At 47.3% G+C, this 21,915-nt stretch overlaps 1 protein-coding gene across 1 annotated transcript in view; it reads left to right on the forward strand.

Annotated features, from left to right (window-relative positions):
• The window catches only part of SLC7A5 (solute carrier family 7 member 5), a 56,639-nt gene that overhangs the window by 33,816 nt on the left and 908 nt on the right, over window positions 1–21,915 (forward strand). The window contains exons 3-9 of the mRNA XM_063140870.1: window positions 9,722–9,827; window positions 11,688–11,732; window positions 13,084–13,207; window positions 14,451–14,554; window positions 15,522–15,618; window positions 16,463–16,612; window positions 17,131–17,308. Coding sequence (XP_062996940.1) covers window positions 9,722–9,827; window positions 11,688–11,732; window positions 13,084–13,207; window positions 14,451–14,554; window positions 15,522–15,618; window positions 16,463–16,612; window positions 17,131–17,308 — 804 coding nt within the window. The remainder of the gene's footprint in view (window positions 1–9,721; window positions 9,828–11,687; window positions 11,733–13,083; window positions 13,208–14,450; window positions 14,555–15,521; window positions 15,619–16,462; window positions 16,613–17,130; window positions 17,309–21,915) is intronic.

Here is a 21,915-nt window from a genome sequence, read left to right on the forward strand (position 1 = left end):
CCAGGAAAAGCAGTTGATTTGAAACGTGTGCCATTCAGAAATAGGATGGGATTTGTGGGTCTTTTCCACGTCCCTGTTCTACTGGCTCCTTTACCTCCCTCTCTTTCCTGGAAACGTTTTCTTATTTCACCAGATCATGCCAGTTCCATAACTAGAAGAAAGTTGATCTTGTTGTTTTCATCCATTGGTGCAACCTTCCCACCCAACCTGCTGCCCTCCAGATGTCCAACTTGTCATCAGCCCCAGGCAACAAGGGCAGTGATCAGGAATGCTGGGAGTTGTTGTACAAAACATCTGGAGACCATCGGGTTGGGTCAGGCTGCTTTAGTTGAAAAGTATTTGGGAAACATTTTCCACTCGCAAGGATTTAGTTTCACAGGAAAATAGGACGCAGACTTCTACCAAATCAGACCACTGGTCCATCCAGCACAGTATTGTCTACTCCAGGGGTGGGCAGAAGGTAGATCTCCAGCTATTTTGGACTTCAGCTCAAGAAGATTAGGAATGTTGGCTCTTGAAGTCCCAAACATCTGGAGACCTACTTTCTGTCCAGCCTTGGCCTACACCAGGCAACATGGTACCCTCCAGATGTTTTGGACAACAACTCCCATGAGCCCCAGCCATCATGACCAGTGGTCAGAGATAATGGGAGACATAGTCCAAAACATTTAGAGGGCACCATGTTGCCTGCAGGTGGTCTACACTGACTGCTGGTGGGAATCTTTCCCAGTGTTACGTGGAGATGCAGGGGCCCTATCCCACTGAGCTACATCTTTGACAAAAGGAGATTTAAACATCAGGGGAAGGTTTTTAAGAAGTTTGCATAGTGGGCAGTAAAATCTAACTTAGCTCCTACTTAGAGTAGGCCAATTGAAATGAGTGGGATTTAAGTTAGCCATGACTAATACATCTCCCATTCATGTTACTGGGCTTACTCTAAGTAGGACTTACATTGGATCTTACCCCTTGAATGTTCAAACCCTTCTCTTTGTGGCATGTAGACCAGTCAACGTCCTCGTCTGCATTTTGCACAGCATCAGGTATGGAACCCAGAGTGTGCATGAACATTCCTGTTTCAACATGTGCCTGCAGAGGTCATGGGCCTAAAAGTTTGTCCTTGGGTGACGGTAAAATACGTCTGTTGTAATGAATGATTTGTAATGAAAAGCCCCAGAGGAACTGGCAAGGAGAAGTTGGCGATGCCAAACCCTAAATCATCTCTGGTTTGCAAACTTGAGCTGGCAACCTGTTGGATCCCGTTCTCTGCCGTGCCCAGCTTGGCTTCAGGCTCCCGGCACCTGCCTTCGCTAGCCGGGCGCGCCTGGCCCTGCGGCGCCCTCTTCCGCCACGGAGAGGACGATTTAAGCCTGTGATTAAAAAGCAGGCAAATTCTGTAGCTCGCAACGCTGGGAAATTATGGCCCTGATCCTACAGCGCAAGATGCTTGATTAACCCTCCATGGGGGCGGCGGGGAAAAGCAGAGTGAGAGTTATTTCGTTTTCCAGCCTTTCACATTTCGATATCAATATTTATTTAATACGCACCCCCTCTCTATCACCCCTTCAAACCGTCGCTGCCCCTCTCTGCGTGCAACAAGTCGCTGTTCTTTGAAATCCATTTCGTTCCGTCTCTTGTGGCGTCCTGCCCAAGCCAAGAATAAACCCTGGTTTGGCAAATCCATCCGGTAGACAAGGTCTTTTGCTTTTGGCTTTGCTCTGAGCCAACGGGGGTGTGGGGGGGGGAACCCTAATTAGCTTGTCTTGGGTCGGTCTAGGAGCAGAACCTTGCCGACTTCTGGTCCCTTCATCCTTTTGGCTGCACATTTCCACGGCCTCCCGTTTTAAATCTTCTGAGCTGCTCAAAAGCCGGAGGGAATAAGCTTATTATGGAGAAGCAAGACAGACCGCCCCCCAGGGCACTCTGTCTTTAAAGCCAGGTCAGAAGAGTACGTGCCGTGAATAAGAGATGTGAAGGCTTGGAGGGGGGGGGGAAGTGGGGGAGGATGGGACGTGGGGGTTCCCACCAAATTTTCCAAAAATCTAAATGCTTAAAAAAAAAATACTTCCCCCTCCCTCCCTCCCCAGTTTTCTTCCCATTTTCCCCGGGCATTTTCCTACACCTTCCCATTTCTACCTCTGAAAGAACCGGTGAAGTTGGAAAGGAGCATGAACCTTTTTAGTGGGGTGCAGATGAAGCAGCAGCAAAGCAAGCCAAATGTGGCGGTGGCCACCGGAGAAAATGTTGGTGCCCAAATCTGGTTCTTCTTTACTAACGGGGACTGGCCGGCGAGATCCCATTACGCCAGTCCTTTTCCAGCTTCATTGGCTGCCAGTCCAGGTCCGGGCCCGAGTCAAAGTGCTGGTATTGACATTCAAAGCCCTAAACAGCTTGGGGCCAGGTTATTTGAAGGAACGCTTCCTCCCATATGTAACTGGCCAGACCTAAAGATCATCCAAAGGGGTCCTTCTCCGTGGGTCCCTGCCAAAGGAAGTGAGGCAGGTGGCTACTAGGAGGAGGGCCTTCTCCGCTGTGGCAGCCTGGTTGTGGAACGAGCTCCCCAGAGAGGTCCACCTGGCGCCTACACTGTACTCCTTTCGTCGCCAGCTGAAGACCTTTTTATTCTCTCAATATTTTAACACTTAATTTTAACTTAAATTTAAATGTTACTGTTCTAACTCTGTATTTTAATCTTACATCAATTTTGCTGCGTGGTTTTTATCCTGGTTGTGCTTTTGATACTGTATTTTGTATTTGTGTTTTTAACCTGTGGGTTGTTTTATTATGGTTTTAATTTTTGTAAACCGCCCAGAGAGCTTCGGCTATTGGGCGGTATAAAAATGTATTATTATTATTATTATTATTATTATTATTATTTATTTATTTATTTATTTATATAGCACCATCAATGTACATGGTGCTGTACAGAGTAAAACAGTAAATAGCAAGGCCCTGCCGCATAGGCTTACATTCTAATAAAATCATAATAAAACAATAAGGAGGGGAAGAGAAAGCAAACAGGCACTGGGTAGGGTAAACAGGCACTGGGTAGGGTAAAACTAACAGTATAAAGTCAGAACAAAATCAAGTTTTAAAAGCTTTAGGAAAGAAAGAAAGAAAGAGCGAGGGAACAGCTGTCGGATGAAGATGGGCCTCTTTTTGCAGACTTTGATGCTGCGGCGGGAACGTTGGCCTGAGGTGGGACTCGGCTTGCCTGGCTTGTGAGAACACTCCCGCCCAAAGTCTCTCCGGAGAGAGAGGCGTGGGGGGGGGGGCTGGTTTTTCTTTCCCAGGCTCCCGCCTTGTGCGAACCCCGCAGGCCCGTCAACTTGAGTTAATGATGCATTTTTCGCCCAGCAGGGAGGGACGGAATCTGGCAGCCAAAATTCCCCTTTTTTTGTGGCTCTGGTCTCAGTAAATTGAATAATTGCACTTTATGAGGCTTTGTTGACAAACTTTGCTTGCCGCGCCTATTCTGCAGGGCAAGGAAGGGCAAGCCGGTGAGTTGCCTTTTCTCAAAGGGGAAGGCGGAGGGGAAAAGTCCCGTCTTGGTTTTTTTTCCCCTTGCAGTGATATTGGGTGGCCCCAGGTTCAGTCCCCAGGGTCTGTGGTCGAGGGAAGGAGGTGGAGCCGTCTGGGGGGGAAACGCGGCTTTCCTTTGAGGCCACCATTATCGCTTCAAATACTGTCAGCACTATTATAAATAGTAATAAAATAAAGCCGTATGCTGTGTAAGAGGTCAGCTGGGTGCCTTTTTTTTCATTTAGACCCTTTCTTTATTATTTTTAAAGTCCTTCCTTCTTCTCACATCAGTCCGTTGGTTTCTGTTCACCACTCTGCCGCTAAGATCATCTTCTTGGCTCGCTGCTCTGACCATGTAACCCCACTTCTGAAATCTCTTCATTGGCTTCCAATTCACTTCAGAATCCAATATAAACTTCTCCTGTTGACCTACAAACCTTTTCACTGTTTAGCTCCTTCCTATCTCTCCTCTCTCATCTCACACTATTGCCCCGCTCGTGCTCTTCGCTCCTCTGATGCCATGTTTCTCGCCTGCCCAAGGGTCTCTACTTCCCTTGCCCGGCTTCGTCCATTTTCTTCTGCTGCCCCTTACACCTGGAACGCTCTTCCAGAACATTTGAGAACTACAAGTTCAACCACAGCTTTTAAAGCTCAGCTAAAAACTTTTCTTTTTCCTAAAGCTTTTAAAACTTGATTTTGTTCTGACTTTATACTGTTAGTTTTACCCTACCCAGTGCCTGTTTACCCTACCCTGTGCCTGTTTGCATTCTCTTCCCCTCCTTATTGTTTTATTATGATTTTATTAGAATGTAAGCCTATGCGGCAGGGTCTTGCTATTTACTGTTTTACTCTGTACAGCACCATGTACATTGATGGTGCTATATAAATTAATAATAATAATAATAATAATAATAATAATAATAATAATAATAATAGATAATGGATATCCCAAAATAGAGAAGACTGACCAAAAGATAGGAACAGCTACAAAACTAAAAAAAAATGTTGTAAAACCTGTGATAGTTGTGCTGCGTCGCACAGGGCCCCGCCTCTGCTCAGAACGTGGCTTTTCGAACGTTGGCTTGTGTAAAAGCTGCAGCACAGTGGCTGAGAGAGCAAGGTTTCGGGCTGTGTTGCTCTACCTGCGGGGGTTGTGGGCTCCCCCACACTAGAGGCCTTCAAGAGGCAGCTGGACAACCATCTGTCAGGGATGCTTTAGGGTGGATTCCTGCATTGAGCAGGGGGTTGGACTCGATGGCCTTGTAGGCCCCTTCCAACTCTGCGATTCTGTGATTCTATGATAGATATCACACCTGCACCAAGCCCCATAAATCCCCTGACTGTTGAGGGCGCTCCTCGCTATTTATCCTAGGGCCAGCCCTGCCTGAAGGCCTTTGGTTACCCACTTTGGGGATCCGGAAGCTGGAAGAAATGGATCTTTGGTCCAAACCAGCAGGGCTGCTCTTATGACAACCATTCAAGAGCTATTCGTTGGCTTAATCACTTCAAGAAGGACGCAGACAAGCTGGAGCGTGTTCAGAGGAGGGCAACCAGAGCAGGGGGTTGGACTCGATGGCCTTGTAGGCTCCTTCCAACTCTACTATTCTACGATTCTAAAAACGCCTAGGATGAGCTTGTCGTAATATCCCTTGGCTGCCTTTTCTTGAGTTCCTACTACAGATTTCCGAAGCAGAGGTACATTTCAGCATTTCTCCAGATCCGCCTTCCCTAAAGTGGTGCCTTTCCAGGTGTGTTTGGGCTACAGCTCTCATCATCCCAAGCCAGGATGATGGGAGTTGTAGTCCAACACATCTGGAAGGGGCCATTTTGGGGATGGCTCACTCAGTGCAACTCGTTACATTTATATTCTGCGCGTTTTCCCAAGGACCCCAAACCCAACACACCCTGAATTCCTGAGCAGAGAACTGGTTGAACCCGCGCTGGCTCAGCATCAGAGGACTTCAGGCATCGCTGAGCCCCCTTTGAACCTTCCCCTGTTTTTTTTGGTTTTTATTTTGTGGATTTTAATCGACAGCTTCAGCCCGTGCACATTTCCACTTAGCCCTACCTCTGTTCACTTCAATAATCTCAGTTAATAACCCCTTTGTGGTTATTAAGACCAGTGCCGACATGATCCATAAATTAAGTGTTCTGAAGCCGTGCAATTCCTCCTTTTTCTCTCTCCCCCGCCCCCAAGAGCCCCCAGGCAATGATAAAAAGGGAAAGCCACCGTTACCGGCAATTTGGCCGCATCGGGACTTGCAGACAAGAGGTTGTGTCGGAGCTCGTTCCGTGCGATTTGGTTAATTTTAGAGCGGAGTGTGGTCAAAGAGGCATTTGAGCCAGGCGCCGGGGCGGGGGAAACGGTTGGCTCATTCCAGCAGCTGTTGCTGTGTTGTGAGGGCGCGTACCGTTAACTGGCGGAACCAAGGAGTGGATGACCAGTGGGGGTGAAAATAGAGAAGGCCATTTTGGATTACAGCAGGTGCCCGGAATGGGGGGGGGCGGGGCGGTTCCACCCACTGTTGGCGTTGTATCCCATGGCAAACGAAAGAACACCTTTCTCCATTAGACCCTCCTTTTAATTACCTCGTAATACCTACGTTTGGGAGCCTTGTATCGTGTCTAAGGCTCAAATTGCACTCAATGCTAGGGTGACCCTATGAAAAGGAGGACAGGGCTCCTGTATCTTTAACAGTTGAATTGACAAGGGAATTTCAGCAGGTGTCGTTTGTATATATTTATTTATTTTTTATTTTATTATTTTTATTTAAGGATTTTTATGCCGCCATTCAGCCAAAAAAGGCTCTCACGGCGGCTTACAAAAGTATTTCTTGACAGTCCCTTATTTATATATATATGGAGAACCTGGTGAAATTCCCTCTTTATCACCACAGTTAAAGCTGCAGGTGCCCTGCCCTCTTTTAAATCTGGTCACTCTAGTATAGCTCCTGCACCTTTAACTGCTGTGATGAAGACGGAATTTCACCAGGTTCTCCACATATACAAATGACACATGCTGAAATTCCCTTTTCTATGCCACTGTTAAAGATACAGGAGCCCTGTCCTCCTTTCCATAGGGTCACCCTACTCAATGCTTACTGATACAGGCCATCTCTGAAGTGTCTTGCCTCCACCACAGTTATGGTTTTGGGATGCTGGCAGCATCTCCTTCGTTGGCAACATAACAAATCAAGCAAAGTTGGTCAAAGTATCAAGTAAGATAGAGATGGAAATTCAGTGGCAGTTTTTTTGAGGGGGATTCCAAATTTGCAGCAGTATCTTAGTTTGTTTAAAAACACGTATAATGGCCCTTTCCTAAATATTCAAGGCAGCTGAGCAACAAGACCCAGTTGAAAACACAGTAGCAAAAACCTTCATCAAGTTGTCTTATAAAACATATTTATTGTTTTATACTGTATGCTTTTATCTGTACGCCGCCCTGAGATCTTAATGATATAGGGCGGGATACAAATGTTTTAAATAAATAAATAAATAAATAAATAGTGGAGGTGTAGTCTCGGTTTACTGTATTGGCTCCAGGTAGGTCATTGCAAGATGTAGATGTTGTGTAAGAAGCTATCTTAAGGTGGTGAGATGCGAGAATGGCAACCCCATACCTCAAAGTTACACCAGAGTTGGGATTTCAGCAGGTGCTGCTACCTGCCCTTGCATTAAAAACTACACCTTCAGCATTTCCATCCGCAGCGCAAGCATCCGCGATGTTGAAGTGCCGCCTTCCTCCTTTGCATCTCCTCACCCTGCTTGCATGGAATCTCCCCTCCCATTGACTCTGGCTTCTCTAAATGACCGGGGGTCTCCAAGCGTGTAGAATTTGGGAGGTTCAACACTCCTGCTCCATGGTCTCCAGGGAGATGTTTCCTGGAAAGATTGGGGACTGAACCCCTAGGATCTCTTCAGTACAAACGTCATGGGGTTGGATCCAGACTGAGCGGCACTTAATACAGAATTGATTTCAACAAGGACTAAGCTGGTTTGAACCCAGCACCTGGTATATAGTTGAGCTATCTATGCTGTGTCTCCTTCTTCCACCTGCTGACAGTAGGGATGTGTGTCATTTGGAAATCTGGCCCTTTGGGGGCTTGCCAGAGTTCATTTGTATGCCAGACCCAACTTGCATTTGCGAGCTGAGCCACGGGTTTCCCCCGAATTCCAGGAGCCCTTTGCGGAAAAAATTTCAGTGGGCTGCAACTTGCGCAAATAGAGATCTGCACAAATTGCAGTCTAAATTTGCGGACTTTGTGCAAATTGAAGATGCAGGGAAATCTGCTAACTGCCCCGACTCTCTGCAGACCGAGTTGGTCCAGTAATCAGAAAACGGACTGAAGTCTAGGGCCCTGAGCCAGCAAAAGCTCATTGAGTCCCCCCCCCACACACACACACCTTCAGACGTATTCCTCTGTCATCCCTAATTGGCACGTGGCAACAAGGGACTCTTGAGAACTGGAAAGTTGTGGGAACAGTGGAAGGTCTCCAGATGCAGAATCTCAGAGATCCTTTTCAGCAAAAGTCGCTTTGGAAATACTCTTCCATTGGGTTCCGTGTTGCCCCGCTCCTTCTCATGGTCCTGTTTTAACTAGTGATTCTGGCAGAGGTCCACTGGGTCAGGGAAATGTCTAGTTTGCAGCTCATGGAAGAAAGATTCTTTTGTTGTACATGTTCCCCCACCCCACCCCTTCCCTCCTTTCTCTCCCCCCTCCGTTCCCTCCCTCCCTCTGAGTCACTGGAATGTCGAGGTTGAGAAAGGGCAAAGAGTTTAACCTCACCGCGGCAGAAGTACCCATGTGACTGGGCTCTCTGCGCTCTTAGCACCCTAAGATGGATCACACGGGAGGCAGCAGCGAAGCCAGGCGGCCACCACCACCCACCTTCCCAGAAACCCGTGCCTCCCTTCCAGGCACACTTGGGGGTTCCGTCTTCAGAGGAGAGCCGGGAAATGAAAGCCGGCCTTTTCCCACCCTCTCTCCCTATTCCAGGGTCTGGATTTGGCCATCAGATCAAAAGGCACGAAGCAAAGTTTCAACCGAGACATCGTTATAACTAAAATAATCGTTGGAAGTGCCTTCAAAAAAACATACAATTGGAGAGATCCCCTCCCCATATATATCCTGGGCTGTTTCCATTCAAGAATGGAGTTCCTGTTATTCATCTGGATTCTAGGGGGCGTCGGGGGGGGGGGGGGGCGCGTACCACAATTCACCGGGACGTGAGGACTTGAGGGTTTCTCTGGATCTTCACGTCCTGACTGAGTGGGAACAATGCTTGTCCTCTTTTCTTTTTTTTTAGTCGAAACTCTTTGGCAATAAATGTCCCTGCCCTTGTTCCGAAAGTTTTTGCTTTGAGTACTGTAGGGTTGATATTTTGGAGCTGAATTTCATCCTCCATTGTACTACAGGAAGTGGACCTTTTTAGCAGCGATTGCTGCCTTTGCAAGTTAGGGCAAGCAATGAAACGTTACAACATCTGGGATTGTTTCACTTAAAAAGAGGCGAGGGGAGGTGTACAAAAGAGGCGAGGGGAGGTGTACAAAATTATTTGTGGCATGGCAAAATTAGAGAGGGGGGGATTTTTCTCCCTCTTTCATCATACTAGAACCCAGTGAGGTCGTCTATAGAATCATAGAATAGCAGAGTTGGAAGGGGCCTACAAGGCCATCGAGTCCAACCCCCTGCTCAATGCAGGGATCCACCCTAAAGCATCCCTGACACATGGTTGTCCAGCTCCCTCTTGAAGGCCTCTGGTGTGGGAGAGCCCACCACCTCCCTAGTTAACTGGTTCCACTGTTGTACTGCTCTAACAGTCAGGAAGTTTTTCCTGATGTCCAGCCGGAATCTGGCTTCCTGTAACTTGAGCCTATGATTCCATGTCCTGCACTCTGGGATGATCGAGAAGAGGTCATAGAATAGAAGAGTTGGAAGGGGCTTATGTGGCCATTGTGTCCAACCCCCTGCTCAATGCAGGAATCCACCCTAAAGCATCCCTGACAGATGGTCCAAGGAAGCTTATTGATGGGAGGTTTTGGAGGGAAAGAATATATATGTCCCCTTTAGGTAATACTTGTGGTTGGGGCATGTAGTACACAATACAGAAATGCTCACCCTTTTCAGCTCTGGGAAGGATCCACGCAGCTGGCCACACTGTATTTGAATCTCTTGCCTTTTCTGTGTTTTATCTCCTGCAGGTGATGTGCCAAATCTGAGTCTTGAACACTCGTTCGACGGCACGAACACGGAGGTTGGGAACATTGTCCTGGCTTTGTATAACGGCCTCTTTGCCTATGGAGGCTGGTAAGTTCTGTGAGAGAGGCAGAAAGAAAGACCCACGAGTTTGCAGCCCTTGCTCCTTCTCTGTTCTGCTGGTGAATTTAGTGTGTGTGCAAAGCTTATCAAAGGGGTGATCCTGTCCATGCACCCTGCTTCAGTTCTGCCTCGGGTTCAGAATGTACATACAGTTGGTAGGCAAAATTGTGGACACTTTTTGAAACTTTAATGTTTTGCAACTTTGCATGCTTATAGAAAATGTTCCGTTTCACGAAATTCAAGTGTTTATATATCAATTGAAAGAGAATTTAATGCTGAATTCAATACAAAAAACAGAATGCAAATATCTGCAGTACAAGAAAGGTTATGCTTACTTTAGTCTAAAAGCAAACACAGGTGTGATTGAGTGAAGAAGTGGATTGGAATTGCAAACCCGACTGGCCAATCACAGTCCTTGTTCTGGGGACCAATCACACGGCAGTAGCTGCGATACATCCTGTTTCAAGTTGGGGAAAGTCAGTTTTGCTGTTTGGTCTGTAACTGAAGTGCAATTGGAGATTGTGTGAATATTTGAAGTATTTCTCAAATCAAAAGTGTACGTACGTACATCATTAAAAGAACAATGGCACCAAAGAAAAGAGTTGATTGGACACTTGGCAAAAGAAGCAGGATTGTTGTATTACGTGAATCGGGTCTTTCAATTGATATATAAACATTTGAACTTCGTGAAACAGAACATTTTCTATAAGCATGCAAAGTTGCAAAACATTAAAGTTTCAAAAAGTGTCCACAATTTTTGGCCACCACTGTATAAGCAGAATCTCTGGGTTCTCCAGATGGACACCCCTGAAATGGCACCCCCAAAAAGAAAATAAACTGCATTTTGACAGAGAAAGAGAAATTAGTAGATCCAAGAAGCAAAAGCCAGGGAATAAAAGTCTTTACTTAGGTATGCAAATATACACTTCAGTAGCAAGTGAGGGCAGTAGGCCTTAGAGCAGCCTTCCTCAACCTGGGGCGCTCCAGATGTGTTGGACTGCATCTCCCAGAATGCCCGAGCCAGCTGGCTGGGGCATTCTGGGAGTTGTAGTCCAACACATCTGGAGCGCCCCAGGTTGAGGAAGGCTGCCTTAGAGCCTCACCTCAATGCTGACAGAAGGTACCCTTGGAGAAGGAGCATAGCTCACTGGTTGGACCTCTGCTTTGCATGCATGGCGTTCCAGGTTCAATCCCTGGTATCTCCATCTAGGGTGGGGAAAAGACTCCTACATGAAGTTCTGGAGAGCCGCTGCCAGTCAGTGTAATCAGTATTGAGCTAGATGGACCAGTGATCTGAATGGTATGAGGCAGGCTCCGCCTTTTTCCTAGAAAGGGGAGGGTTCGGATGTACATTCAGCCTCCGGACCTCTCGGCCCCTTGAAAAGATCCTGCAAAGCATTCCACGACTGGGGTGCCTTGCTCGAAAAGGCCCTGCCTCCAGTCTCTACCTATCTCCCTTTCACAGAGGTGACACTTGGAGCAGGGCCTCAGTATCACAAGGAGCGGGCCAAGGTTGTGGATCTTGTGCACATTCAGGAAATACCTGTATATGCACAAGATCTTTTGTAAGCACCGATGCAGTGTGTGCTGGTGGCTCTTACTTTTGGTGGGGTTGTGAATCTATTCTAGGTTTTGGTCAAAACCAGCCAAAGCTCTAAAGGATCTATCCGAGGTGCTGAACCTATTTTGCTGCGGGTGGGTTGGGGGTTGTCTTCTTTCCTTATTCCACCGGCGTCCCAGTTCTGCTGGGGACAAGGTATCTCTTTTGATGTACAACTCCACACTGTAACCTAAATAACTCTTTCTTTTTTGTGTCTTTTCCTCTCCTTTTCTTTAAAAAAAATGCAGGAATTACTTGAATTTTGTCACAGAAGAAATGATTAATCCTTACAGGTAAGGTTTATTGGGGGGGGAGTTTTAACTGAGAGCAACTTGATGATGATGATGATGATGATGTAGTGGAGGAGGGGGAAGAGAATCCACCCAACCAGTGCGTTTTAAAAGGCATCTCCATCTGTTTCATGCAGTGTTTCCAGCCGCTCATGTGCCACAAACTGCCCCATTGGTTATCTTAAGAAAAAGACAGTAAAATGAGTGAGGGTGAGGAGGAGACATTGCCAGGGTCAGAGTGATATTTGAGGCGATGCTTGTATTATTTATTTATTTATTTATTACATTTTTATACCACCCAATAGCCAAAGCTCTCTGGGCGGTTCACAAAAATTAAAACCATTAAGAACATAATAAAACATCCAATAACCTAAAAACCCAAATACAATATAAAAAGCACAACCAGAATAAAGCCACACAGCAGAAATTGATATAGGATTAAAATACAGAATTAAAACAGCAAAGTTTAAATTTAGGTGTTAAAGTACTGAGAGAATAAAAAGGTCTTCAGCTGGCGACAAAAGTATTTATTTATTTATTTATTTATTACATTTTTGTACCGCCCAATAGCCGAAGCTCTCTGGGCGGTTCACAAAAATTAAAACCACAAAAAACAGTGTAGGCGCCAGGCGGACCTCTCTGGGGAGCTCATTCCACAGCCGGGGTGCCACAGCGGAGAAGGCCCTCCTCCTAGTAGCCACCTGCCTCACTTCCTTTGGCAGGGGCTCACGGAGAAGGGCCCCTGTAGATGATCTTAAGGTCTGGGCAGGTACATATGGGTGGAGGCGTTCCTTCAAATAACCTGGCCCCAAACCGTTTAGGGCTTTGAATGTCAATACCAGCACTTTGAGTCGGGCCTGGATCTGGACTGGCAGCCAATGAAGTTGTAGAAGGACTGGCGTGATATGATCTCGCCGGCCAGTCTCTGTTAGTAAACAGGTTGCCCTGTTTTGTACTGGCTGAAGTTCATAGTGACAGCATCTTTATTTTTCCTGAGCTACATCTGCCAGTGAAATATCTTCCCTTGTTATCAAACACTGCTGTTCATTTCAATGTCTTCCTGCCATTGTTTTGGGAGGAGAAGGATTTTTTGTTTGTTTGTTTATTATTACATTTCTATGTAATAGAATGTACCCCGTCACTGAGAGCCGCACTTCAGTTTTCCCTCAGTTGCCATTCCGACGAAAGGGCAGCATCGATCGAAGACTGCTCTTTCGTTACAAACGCCACAACGAACAGCATGTGGGAACAATAATACCGGGAGAAGTCGAAAGGCGACCTCAGAAATTGCTCGAGAAAACTCCTTATCCGTGTGCCCCTCTGTGGTGTTAACACACATCCTGTCTCCCCTCAGAAACCTGCCTTTGGCGATCATAATTTCTCTGCCCATCGTGACCCTGGTTTACGTGTTGACCAACTTGGCTTACTTCACAACCCTGACGGTGGATGAGATTCTCTACTCCGAAGCCGTTGCCGTGGTAAAATAAAATTAAAAATGAGTCACTCGGGAACGGTGGCTTGCTATCTAGGTGGCTCCCCCGTCTTTTTAACGTTTTCCCCGTGTGCTGGTGGAGTGTGTTGTGTTATCTCAGGGTGCCGTCTCTGCCATTTAGCCAGGGCTGATCCCTCCGTCCTGCAGCCACCCTCAAATTCAGAGAATGAGGCCTGGGTTCACATGATCATGAGTGGGACAAGTTGGTGAGGTAGCCAGGAAGTGCGTCTGTCAGACACCACCGCTCGTTATAAATACGAAGAAACGCCACCGGCTGTATAATCTCATGATCGGTTGCCTCAGTGACATCTGCCTGCATTGACGTTAGATGTCCTCTGTTTTTCCTTTTTCTTTTTGGGATAAGGCCAGCTGTTGAAAGCTTCATTGAGGGTTGCTTGTAATTTTAAACTGGTCAGAGCATGCAATTGCTTCAAACTTATGTAGGCAGGGCAATGTAATGGGAGAGTGACTGGGTTCACACAACACGCTAACCCACACTCTGGTTGTTGTTGACCCCGTGGGTTTTTTGTTAAACGGTGGGCTAGCGAGTCGCCTGAACCCAGGATATTTTTTGCAGGATGGCTTGTTATGGTTAAACAGCCACCCTTTGGAAAATGTCCTGTGTCCTGACAACATGCTAACCCACGGTTCAACAAACGACCCATGATTCAACAGCAACCCACACTCAAACGCTTAGCGTGAGTTAGCATGTTGCGTGAACAGCCCCAGTGTGTTGGATGCAGACCCCAATTCAAACATTTACTCGAAGATAAAACTTGCAAGATGGCTGCACAACATTTACCTCTCAGCTTTACCTGCCTCACAGGTTGGTTATTGAAACTAAAATGCAAAGCAGAGGAAAAATTATGTACCAGGAAAAGTGGGATAAAAATATGATAACATAAGCTTTCTAGTCTTTACAAAGTGCTTCGTGGCATTAATGCCTGGCCTTCACAACGACCCTGCAAGGTAGATCACTGGGGGAAACTGAGCCTGATTGGGCAAGGCACAAAACTGCATGTCACTGAAGGTGGGATTTGAACTCGTGTCTCCTGGGTTAAATCTCATTCTCTACCTGTTGAATCACATGGGTCTTCCAAATGCAGTTCACCCCACCCACTGCTGTCCCGTCTGCATATACACCAGGTTCCCATTTCTTGAGGTGCTAAGTTGCAGGAGCCTTTCTAGGGGAATCGTTGACCATCTCTTCCCTTCCGGTTTGCTAATAGGACTTTGGGAATTACCACCTGGGCGTCATGGCTTGGATCATCCCTTTCTTTGTCGGCCTCTCATGCTTCGGCTCCGTCAATGGGTCGCTCTTCACTTCCTCCAGGTATGTTTCTTGCTCTGCGCTGTAACACGACTACTGCAGCGAGAGGATCACCTAGGGCGATTGGAGGGTGAAAACAGGAGCCCAACACAGACCGTGCTTCTCCGGACAATCAAAAATATTTCTCCAGGACCATTATTTATTTATTTATTTATTTTATTGCACTTATATACCGCTCCCATAGCCAGGGCTCTCTGGGCGGTTTACAGAAATTCTAAAATTAAGATAAAAACGAGTATACAAAATTTAAAATTCTAAAACACAGAACATGCACACATAAAGCATTAAAAACCGTTAAAAAACGAAACATGTGGGTGATTAAGATGTGCTGCCATATGCCTGGGCAAAGAGGAAAGTCTTAACCTGGCGCCGGAAAGATAGCAGCGTTGGCGCCAGGCGAGCCTCGTCAGGGAGATCGTTCCACAGTCTGGGGGCCACCACCGAAAAGGCCCTGTCCCTCGTTGCCACACTCCGAGCCTCTCTCGGAGTAGGCACCCGGAGGAGGACCTTAGATGTTGAACGTCGCCAAATTTGATCAGGTCCTGTATTCTCTGATGAAGACAACAGTATACTCTAGGTGCAGAAATGGATTTAAGGACATCAGAAGAGCCCTGCTGGGTCAGACCAAGAGTGTTGGTCTGTTCACACAGTTCACACAGTGGCCAATCAGCTGTTGACCAGGAATCCATAAGCAGGACATGAGTGCAAAAGCACCCTCCCGCCCATGTTCCCCAGCAACTGGTGCATATAGGCTAACTGCCTCTGATACTGGAGGTAGTAAATAGCCATCAGGACTAGTAGCCATTGATAGCCTTCTCCTTCAGGAATTTATCTAACCCCCTTTTAAAAATAACCAAATTCATGACCATCACTCCACCTTGTGGTAGTGAACTCCGTAGTTCAGCACGCCTGAGTTAAAGCAACTTAAATCATCTACAGGATTTTCTATCTCTCTCCCTCTTTTTCTCAGGCTTTTCTTCGTTGGTTCCCGTGAGGGTCACCTGCCCTCTGTTCTGTCTATGATTCATCCCAGGCTCCTGACGCCGGTGCCTTCCCTCATCTTCACGGTAAGGACATGCCAAATGAGGCATGGTTGGCTGTGAAGGGTTCTCCTACCTTTCTGGATCAGCAGGCATGTTTGGTGTGTTGACAGAGGGTTGTGGGAGCTCCAACAAAATGGCTGCCATGGGGGCACACAGCTGGTCACAAAACCGTCCTTTCCCGGAAGCAAAACTGGTGAAAAGTAACTTGCCCCAGAACCAGAAGCGAAGTCCAAGGCGGAGGGGGATTCTGAGCACCAAACACAAAACCACTCTTTTGAACCTAAATAAAGATGGCACTGGAGAGCAGCTCTGTGCTTTGTAGCATGGCAGTGTCCCTATTATTATTATTATTATTATTATTATTATTATTATTATTATTTCTTAAGACATGAAATTAAAACCAGGAGAGGCTGGGCGCTTAGAGGTTGCCAAGAGAGAGGTGTCCTTGGGCACGTTGGAGACTCCAGAAATAATGGTTCAGTGGGGGTCTCATGTGGCGCAGAGCGGTAAAGCAGCCGTTTCTGCAGCTGAAACTCTCCCCACGGCCTGAGTTCCATCCCAGCGGAAGTTGGTTTCAGGCAGCCGGCTCGGGTCGACTCAGCCTTCCATCCTCCCGAGGTCCATAAAATGAGTACCCAGTTAGCTGGGGGAAAGGGAACAATGGCCAGGGAAGGCAACGGCAAACCACCCCGCTATAAGGCCTGCCAAGAAAACATCAGCGAAAGCTGGCATCCCTCCAAGAGTCAGTAACGACTCAGTGCTTGCACGAGAGGTTCCTTTCCTTCGGGCCAGTTGATTCCTTTGCGCCTTCATTTCGGTGGTCTGTTTCCTCTTCTTCCCGCCTCTCACCCCCCACCCCAATCTCCAGTGCGCCATGACTTTGCTCTACGCCTTCTCCGACGACATCTTCAAGGTGATCCTCTTCTTCAGCTTCTTCAACTGGCTCTGTGTGGCCCTGGCCATCATTGGCATGTTGTGGCTGCGGTACAAGCATCCGGAGCTGGAAAGACCCATCAAGGTGAGGGCGACACGGTGTCAGAAGTGCCCGAGGCCGGAGCGCTCCGGACCGGAGTGGGGGCATTCTAGAATTCGTTTTGCAGCTTACGCAATTAAACCATGGGTGTGAGCAGGCTTCCCCACCCCCTCCAAATGTTTTGGACTGCCACCTCCATCAGCCCCAGTCAGCATGGCCAGGGATTGTGGGAGTTGTAGTCCAAGATATCCAGAGGGGCATCAGTTTGCCAGGAATGTAGAACCTTTTTCTGCCTTAGGGCCAAATTCCATTATCCTGGGCTGCCTCTTCAAGGAACTCTGGGAGTTGTAGTTTTGTTTTGTGACTACAGAACCTAGAGAGGATTCAGCCCCATCTCAAAAACTACAATTCTAGAAGGCAACCGCCCCAAGCTTCTGTTTAGATGTAGTTGTGTGTGTTTCATCCAGTCAAATAGGGGTATTTTTAGTGTAGAAATGCTCTGAGCTCCTCTTCTACTCCCCTGACTTTAACATTCCTCTCCCTTTGTGGTTCCTCGTGCACAGATCAACCTTTCTTTGCCCATCTTCTTCATCCTCGCCTGTATTTTCCTCATCGTTGTCTCCTTCTGGATGACTCCGAAGGAATGTGGGATTGGCTTTGCCGTTATTCTCAGCGGGGTCCCGGTTTACTACGTCGGCGTCTGGTGGCAAAATAAACCTAAGTGGCTTCTTCAGGTTATATGTGAGTACAATTGGTTAACTTTCAGGGTGTTGTAGGATGTCAGGAGAGTGATCCGTGAACTTGGTCCCCTACAGAGTGGTGTTTGGGCTTTTAACTTAGAACTGCAATCTGCCTGCATCTGAAGTTGTTGTTATCATTATTATTAATACTGTTATTTATTTATATAGCACCATCAACGTACATGGGGCTGTACACAGTAAAAGAATAAAAAAGCCACACCCTGCCACATAGGCTTACATTCTAATAAAATCATAATAAAACAATAAGAAAGGGAAGGGAATGCACCAAACAGGCACAGGGTAGGGTAAAACTAACAGTGTAAAAGTAATGATCAAAATCAAGTTGAGGGCCAGGATCTCTTCTCGATCCTCCCAGAGTGCAGGACACGGAATAACGGGCTCAAGTTACAGGAAGCCAGATTCCGGCTGGACATCAGGAAAAACTTTCTGACTGTGTTAGAGCAGTGCGACAATGGAATCAGTGACCTAGGGAGGTTGTGGTCTCTCCCACACTAGAGGCCTTCAAGAGGCAGCTGGACAGACATCTGTCAGGGAAGCTTTAGGGTGGATTCCTGCATTGAGCAGGGGGTTGGACTTGATCGGCTTAAAGGCCCCTTCCAACTCTGCTATGATTCTATAAGTCATAAAAGCTTTAGAAAACAGAAAAAGTTTTCAACTGAGCTTTAAAAACCATACTTGAACTCGTGGTCCGCAAATGCTCTGGAAGAGAATTCCAGGCATCAGGGGCAGCGAGAGAAAATGGAGGAAGCCGAGCAAGAAAAGTAGAGGCCCTTGGGCGGGTAAGAAACGTGGCATTCGATGAGTGAAGAGCACGAACGGGGAAATAGCGTGAGACGAGAAACGAAAGATTGGAAGGAGCTAGACTGTGACAAGCTTTGAAAGTCAACAGGAGAAGCTTATATTGGATTCTGAGGTGAATTGGGAGCCGATGAAGAGATTTCAGAAGTGGAGTAGCATGTTCAGAGCCATGAGCCAAGGAGATGATCTTAGCAGCAGAGTGGTGAACAGAAACCAATGCGCTGATGGGAGAAGAAGGAAGGCCAGTCAGAAGAAGGTTACAGTAGTTGTCGTTGTTGTCGTTGTCATTTTTATACTACGGCTAGGGTGACCATATGAAAAGGAGGACAGGGTTCCTGTATCTTTAACAGTTTCAGCAGGTGTCATTTGTATGCATGCGGCACCTGGTGAAATTCCGTCTTCATCACAACACTTAAAGCTGCAGGAGCCCTGCCCTCTTTTAAATCTGGTCACTCTAGTATAGCTCCTGCAGCTTTACCCATTGTTATGAAGAGGGAATTTCACCAGGTTCCCCATATATACAAATGACACCTGCTGAAATTCCCTTTTCTATGCAACTGTTAAAGATACAGGAGCCCGGTCCTCCTTTTCATAGGGTCACCCTAATACTACCCCATAGCTGAAGCTTTCTGCGCAGTTTACAACAATTCATAAAAATACAACAGCATTACAAAATACAACATAATAAAATCAGTCTAAAGTTGTTTTAACACAGAAAAATTAAAACAATGCAAACAGCTGAAAGCAATTTAAGCAAACAATGTATTCCCTAATACACCTGTTCAAAAACTGCAGACATAGGTGACCCTATGAAAAGGAGGACAGGGCTCCTGTGTCTTTAACCGTTCCATAGAAAAGGGAATTGCAGCAGGTGTCATTTGTATAAATGGAGAACAGGTGAAATTTCCTCTTCATCCCAACAGTTAAACCTGCAGGAGCTATACTAGAGTGACCAGATTTAAAAGAGGGCAGGGCATCTGCAGCTTTAACTGTTGTGATGAAGAGGAAGTTTCACCAGGTTCTCCATATATACAAATGACACCTGCTGGAATTTCCTTTTCAATACAACTGTTAAAGATACAGGAGCCCTGTCCTCCTTTTCATATGGTCACCCTAACATAGATACCCCATCATATACCATGAAATGCCTGGTAGCAGAGGGTGGTCGTTACCTGGTGCCAAAAAGATGCCAGTGTTGGCACCAGATGGGCCTCAGGGAAGAGCCCATTCCGTAGTCGGGGCCACCACAAAGAAGGCCCTCTCCCTTGTTGCCACCTTCCAAGCCTTCCTTAGAGGTGAGGAGGAAAGCCCCTGGTGTGTTGTTTGTAGTGTCTGGGTATGTTGAGATCGGGAGAGGCATTTCGTCAGGTATTGAGGTCCCAAGCCGTGTAAGGCTTTAGGGTCTGACAGGTACATACAGGAGGAGATGTTCCTTTAGATACCCTGGTCCCAAGCTTCATAGGGCTTTAAAGATCAACACCAGCGTTTGAAATTGGGCTCAGAAACAGACTAGAAGCCAGTGTCTGTGTTGAAGCACTGTCATCATATGATCATAACAGCCTGTCCCAGTTACTAGCTTAGCAACTGTGTTTTGACTACTGAAATGTCCCAACCATCTTCAAAGGTAGGCCCACGTAGAACTGGTGTCTAAATGTATACAGTGGTTTTTGTGAACCGCCCAGAGAGCTCCGGCTATTGGGCGGTATAGAAATGTAAGAAATAAATAAATAATATAAATAATATAAATACAGTGAAGATGCCAGGCAGATCTCCCTGGGAAGAGCTAAAAGGTTTTGGTTTTTTCCTTTGTTTGCTCATAAACAGAAGACCCGGATGTCTGGTTTTTACATAAACCCCAATTAAAATGTAGATTTTAATTAGCTCCCAGTAACGGTTCTCTCTCTTCTCCCCGAGGAAAATATAAAACTTGAACAATGCGGACCGCTTTCAATTGCATTCATCTGCGAGTAACCCAGAAGCAAGAGCCGGGAGCGATTGACGCTCCTGGCTGGCGTCCCATTTCTTTAGCGTCCGAAGCAAAGCTGCGAAAACGGCTGAGTCAGGAAAAGTCTCACTAGATGGTGTCCGTGTAACTCAACACCACCATCTGTTCTCTCCGGAGTTCAAGACAACAACAACAACAAAACCAGCAACAGCCTGACCTAGAAATGCAGACAAGCAGAAGTGCCCGGGTTTACGTCCGTACTTCTGGGCGGAGAGCAAAAGAGCTTTTCAGTAGTCTTTCTGACCATGAAGGCCTCTGTCTATGCCCCCCTCTCCCTGCCTGCCCACCCCTCAATTTTCCCCTTTCTTCTTATTCCAAGTATTTGGTCTCCGTTCTTAGAAAAGCCATTTTACAGCCGCTGGGTGACAAATGATCGTATTAATTGTGTCCTATTCTTTGGGTCTCTTTTACCCAGAGAATACTGGCCGGGAGGGATTGGGGAGGGTGGAGATATTTCAGGACAGACGGAATGAATATCTTGCAAGCGCCTTAATTAGAAACCTCTGGTCCTGGTGCCTTCTTCTGTAATTTACCACCCCGGTCTTTGTCTGGCTCCCGTCGGCAGACGAAGAAAGAAATCACTGTAGCCAGAAAATGTCAGCTTTTAAGCCAAGTGGGCTGGAGGCAGACAATACTAGGTGGAAAGGACCTGAGAGACGCCTCACAACTCACAGCGTACACCCATGTTTCTTTTGCCGTCTGCTGCCTGGGCAAACAGGTTTGACAGGTTTTTGAAATACCAAAAACTTGCAAGCTCTGTTCACTCGCAGGCAAAAAGCGGCGTGAGCCGCCATTGGCTTGTTCGAAACGTCTTTTCAGCACTTGAAAACAGGTTTGCTACAATTTAACTTGGCCTCCCGCAAGCTGGTGTCCTCCAGGTGTTTTGGACTACATCTCCCATCAGCCCCAGCTAGCATGGCCAATGATTGGAAACGTTGGGAGTCGTCGTCCAAAACATCTGGAGGGCACCAGGTTGAGGGAGGCTGAAGTGACTTCCTTGGGTGACCTTTGGCAAGCGCTGAACATGTGTTTGAAGGCAGAAGAATGCATTTTCCTTACCTGTACCTTGGAGAGCGCCGTTAAAGTTCTGACTGGTTCTGATTATGACCCGGAGAGGATTCACGGCCTCACTGGAATCAGAGCCACCACCTTAAACTGTTCAAAGTAGGGCTGTGCTCCGCCTCAGACCCGAACCTCGAATCTGAAGCGGATCGGAGTGGTTTGGACCCTTCTGAACCAGATCCAAAGCAGTTCGGGCGAAGGGCCAAGCGGCCCAAAACCAAAGCCAATTGGCTCCGAAGCTTCGGGCCGCCTTGGTGCTTTGGAGCCGGCCCCACCCCCAGTCTCCTTACCTGCTGTCTCCATCGCCATCTTTCTTCTGGCGGCTTCTGGTGCCGCCACCAGAAATGAAAGGGAGTACGCCGCGCAATTTTAAAGTTATCACGCAGCCTACTCCCTCTCATTTCCGGAAGCCACCAGAAGAAAGATGGCGACAGAGGCAGCAGGTAAGCCCCCCTGCCCCACTTACCTGGGTCCGCCGGCAACGGCTTGCGTCCAGGGGATGCAGGTAAGGGGGGGAGGGGAGCTTACCTGGTGCTTTCGCCGTCCGCGGCAGCGTACAGCAGCCGGCACACAGAAAACTACGAGTCGCCTCGGAGGCTCCGAATTTCGCCTCGGCTTCAGCGCCGAGGCGGATCAGGAACCCCCGAGGCAGCCCTGAGGCGGAACGGTGCTGCTTCGGAGGGTGGGTTCACAGCCCTAGTTCAAAGGCCTCTGGGACGCAG

Source organism: Elgaria multicarinata, chromosome 14 (assembly GCF_023053635.1).
Source record: "Elgaria multicarinata webbii isolate HBS135686 ecotype San Diego chromosome 14, rElgMul1.1.pri, whole genome shotgun sequence".
In the NCBI taxonomy this organism is placed as follows: Eukaryota; Metazoa; Chordata; class Lepidosauria; order Squamata; family Anguidae; genus Elgaria; species Elgaria multicarinata.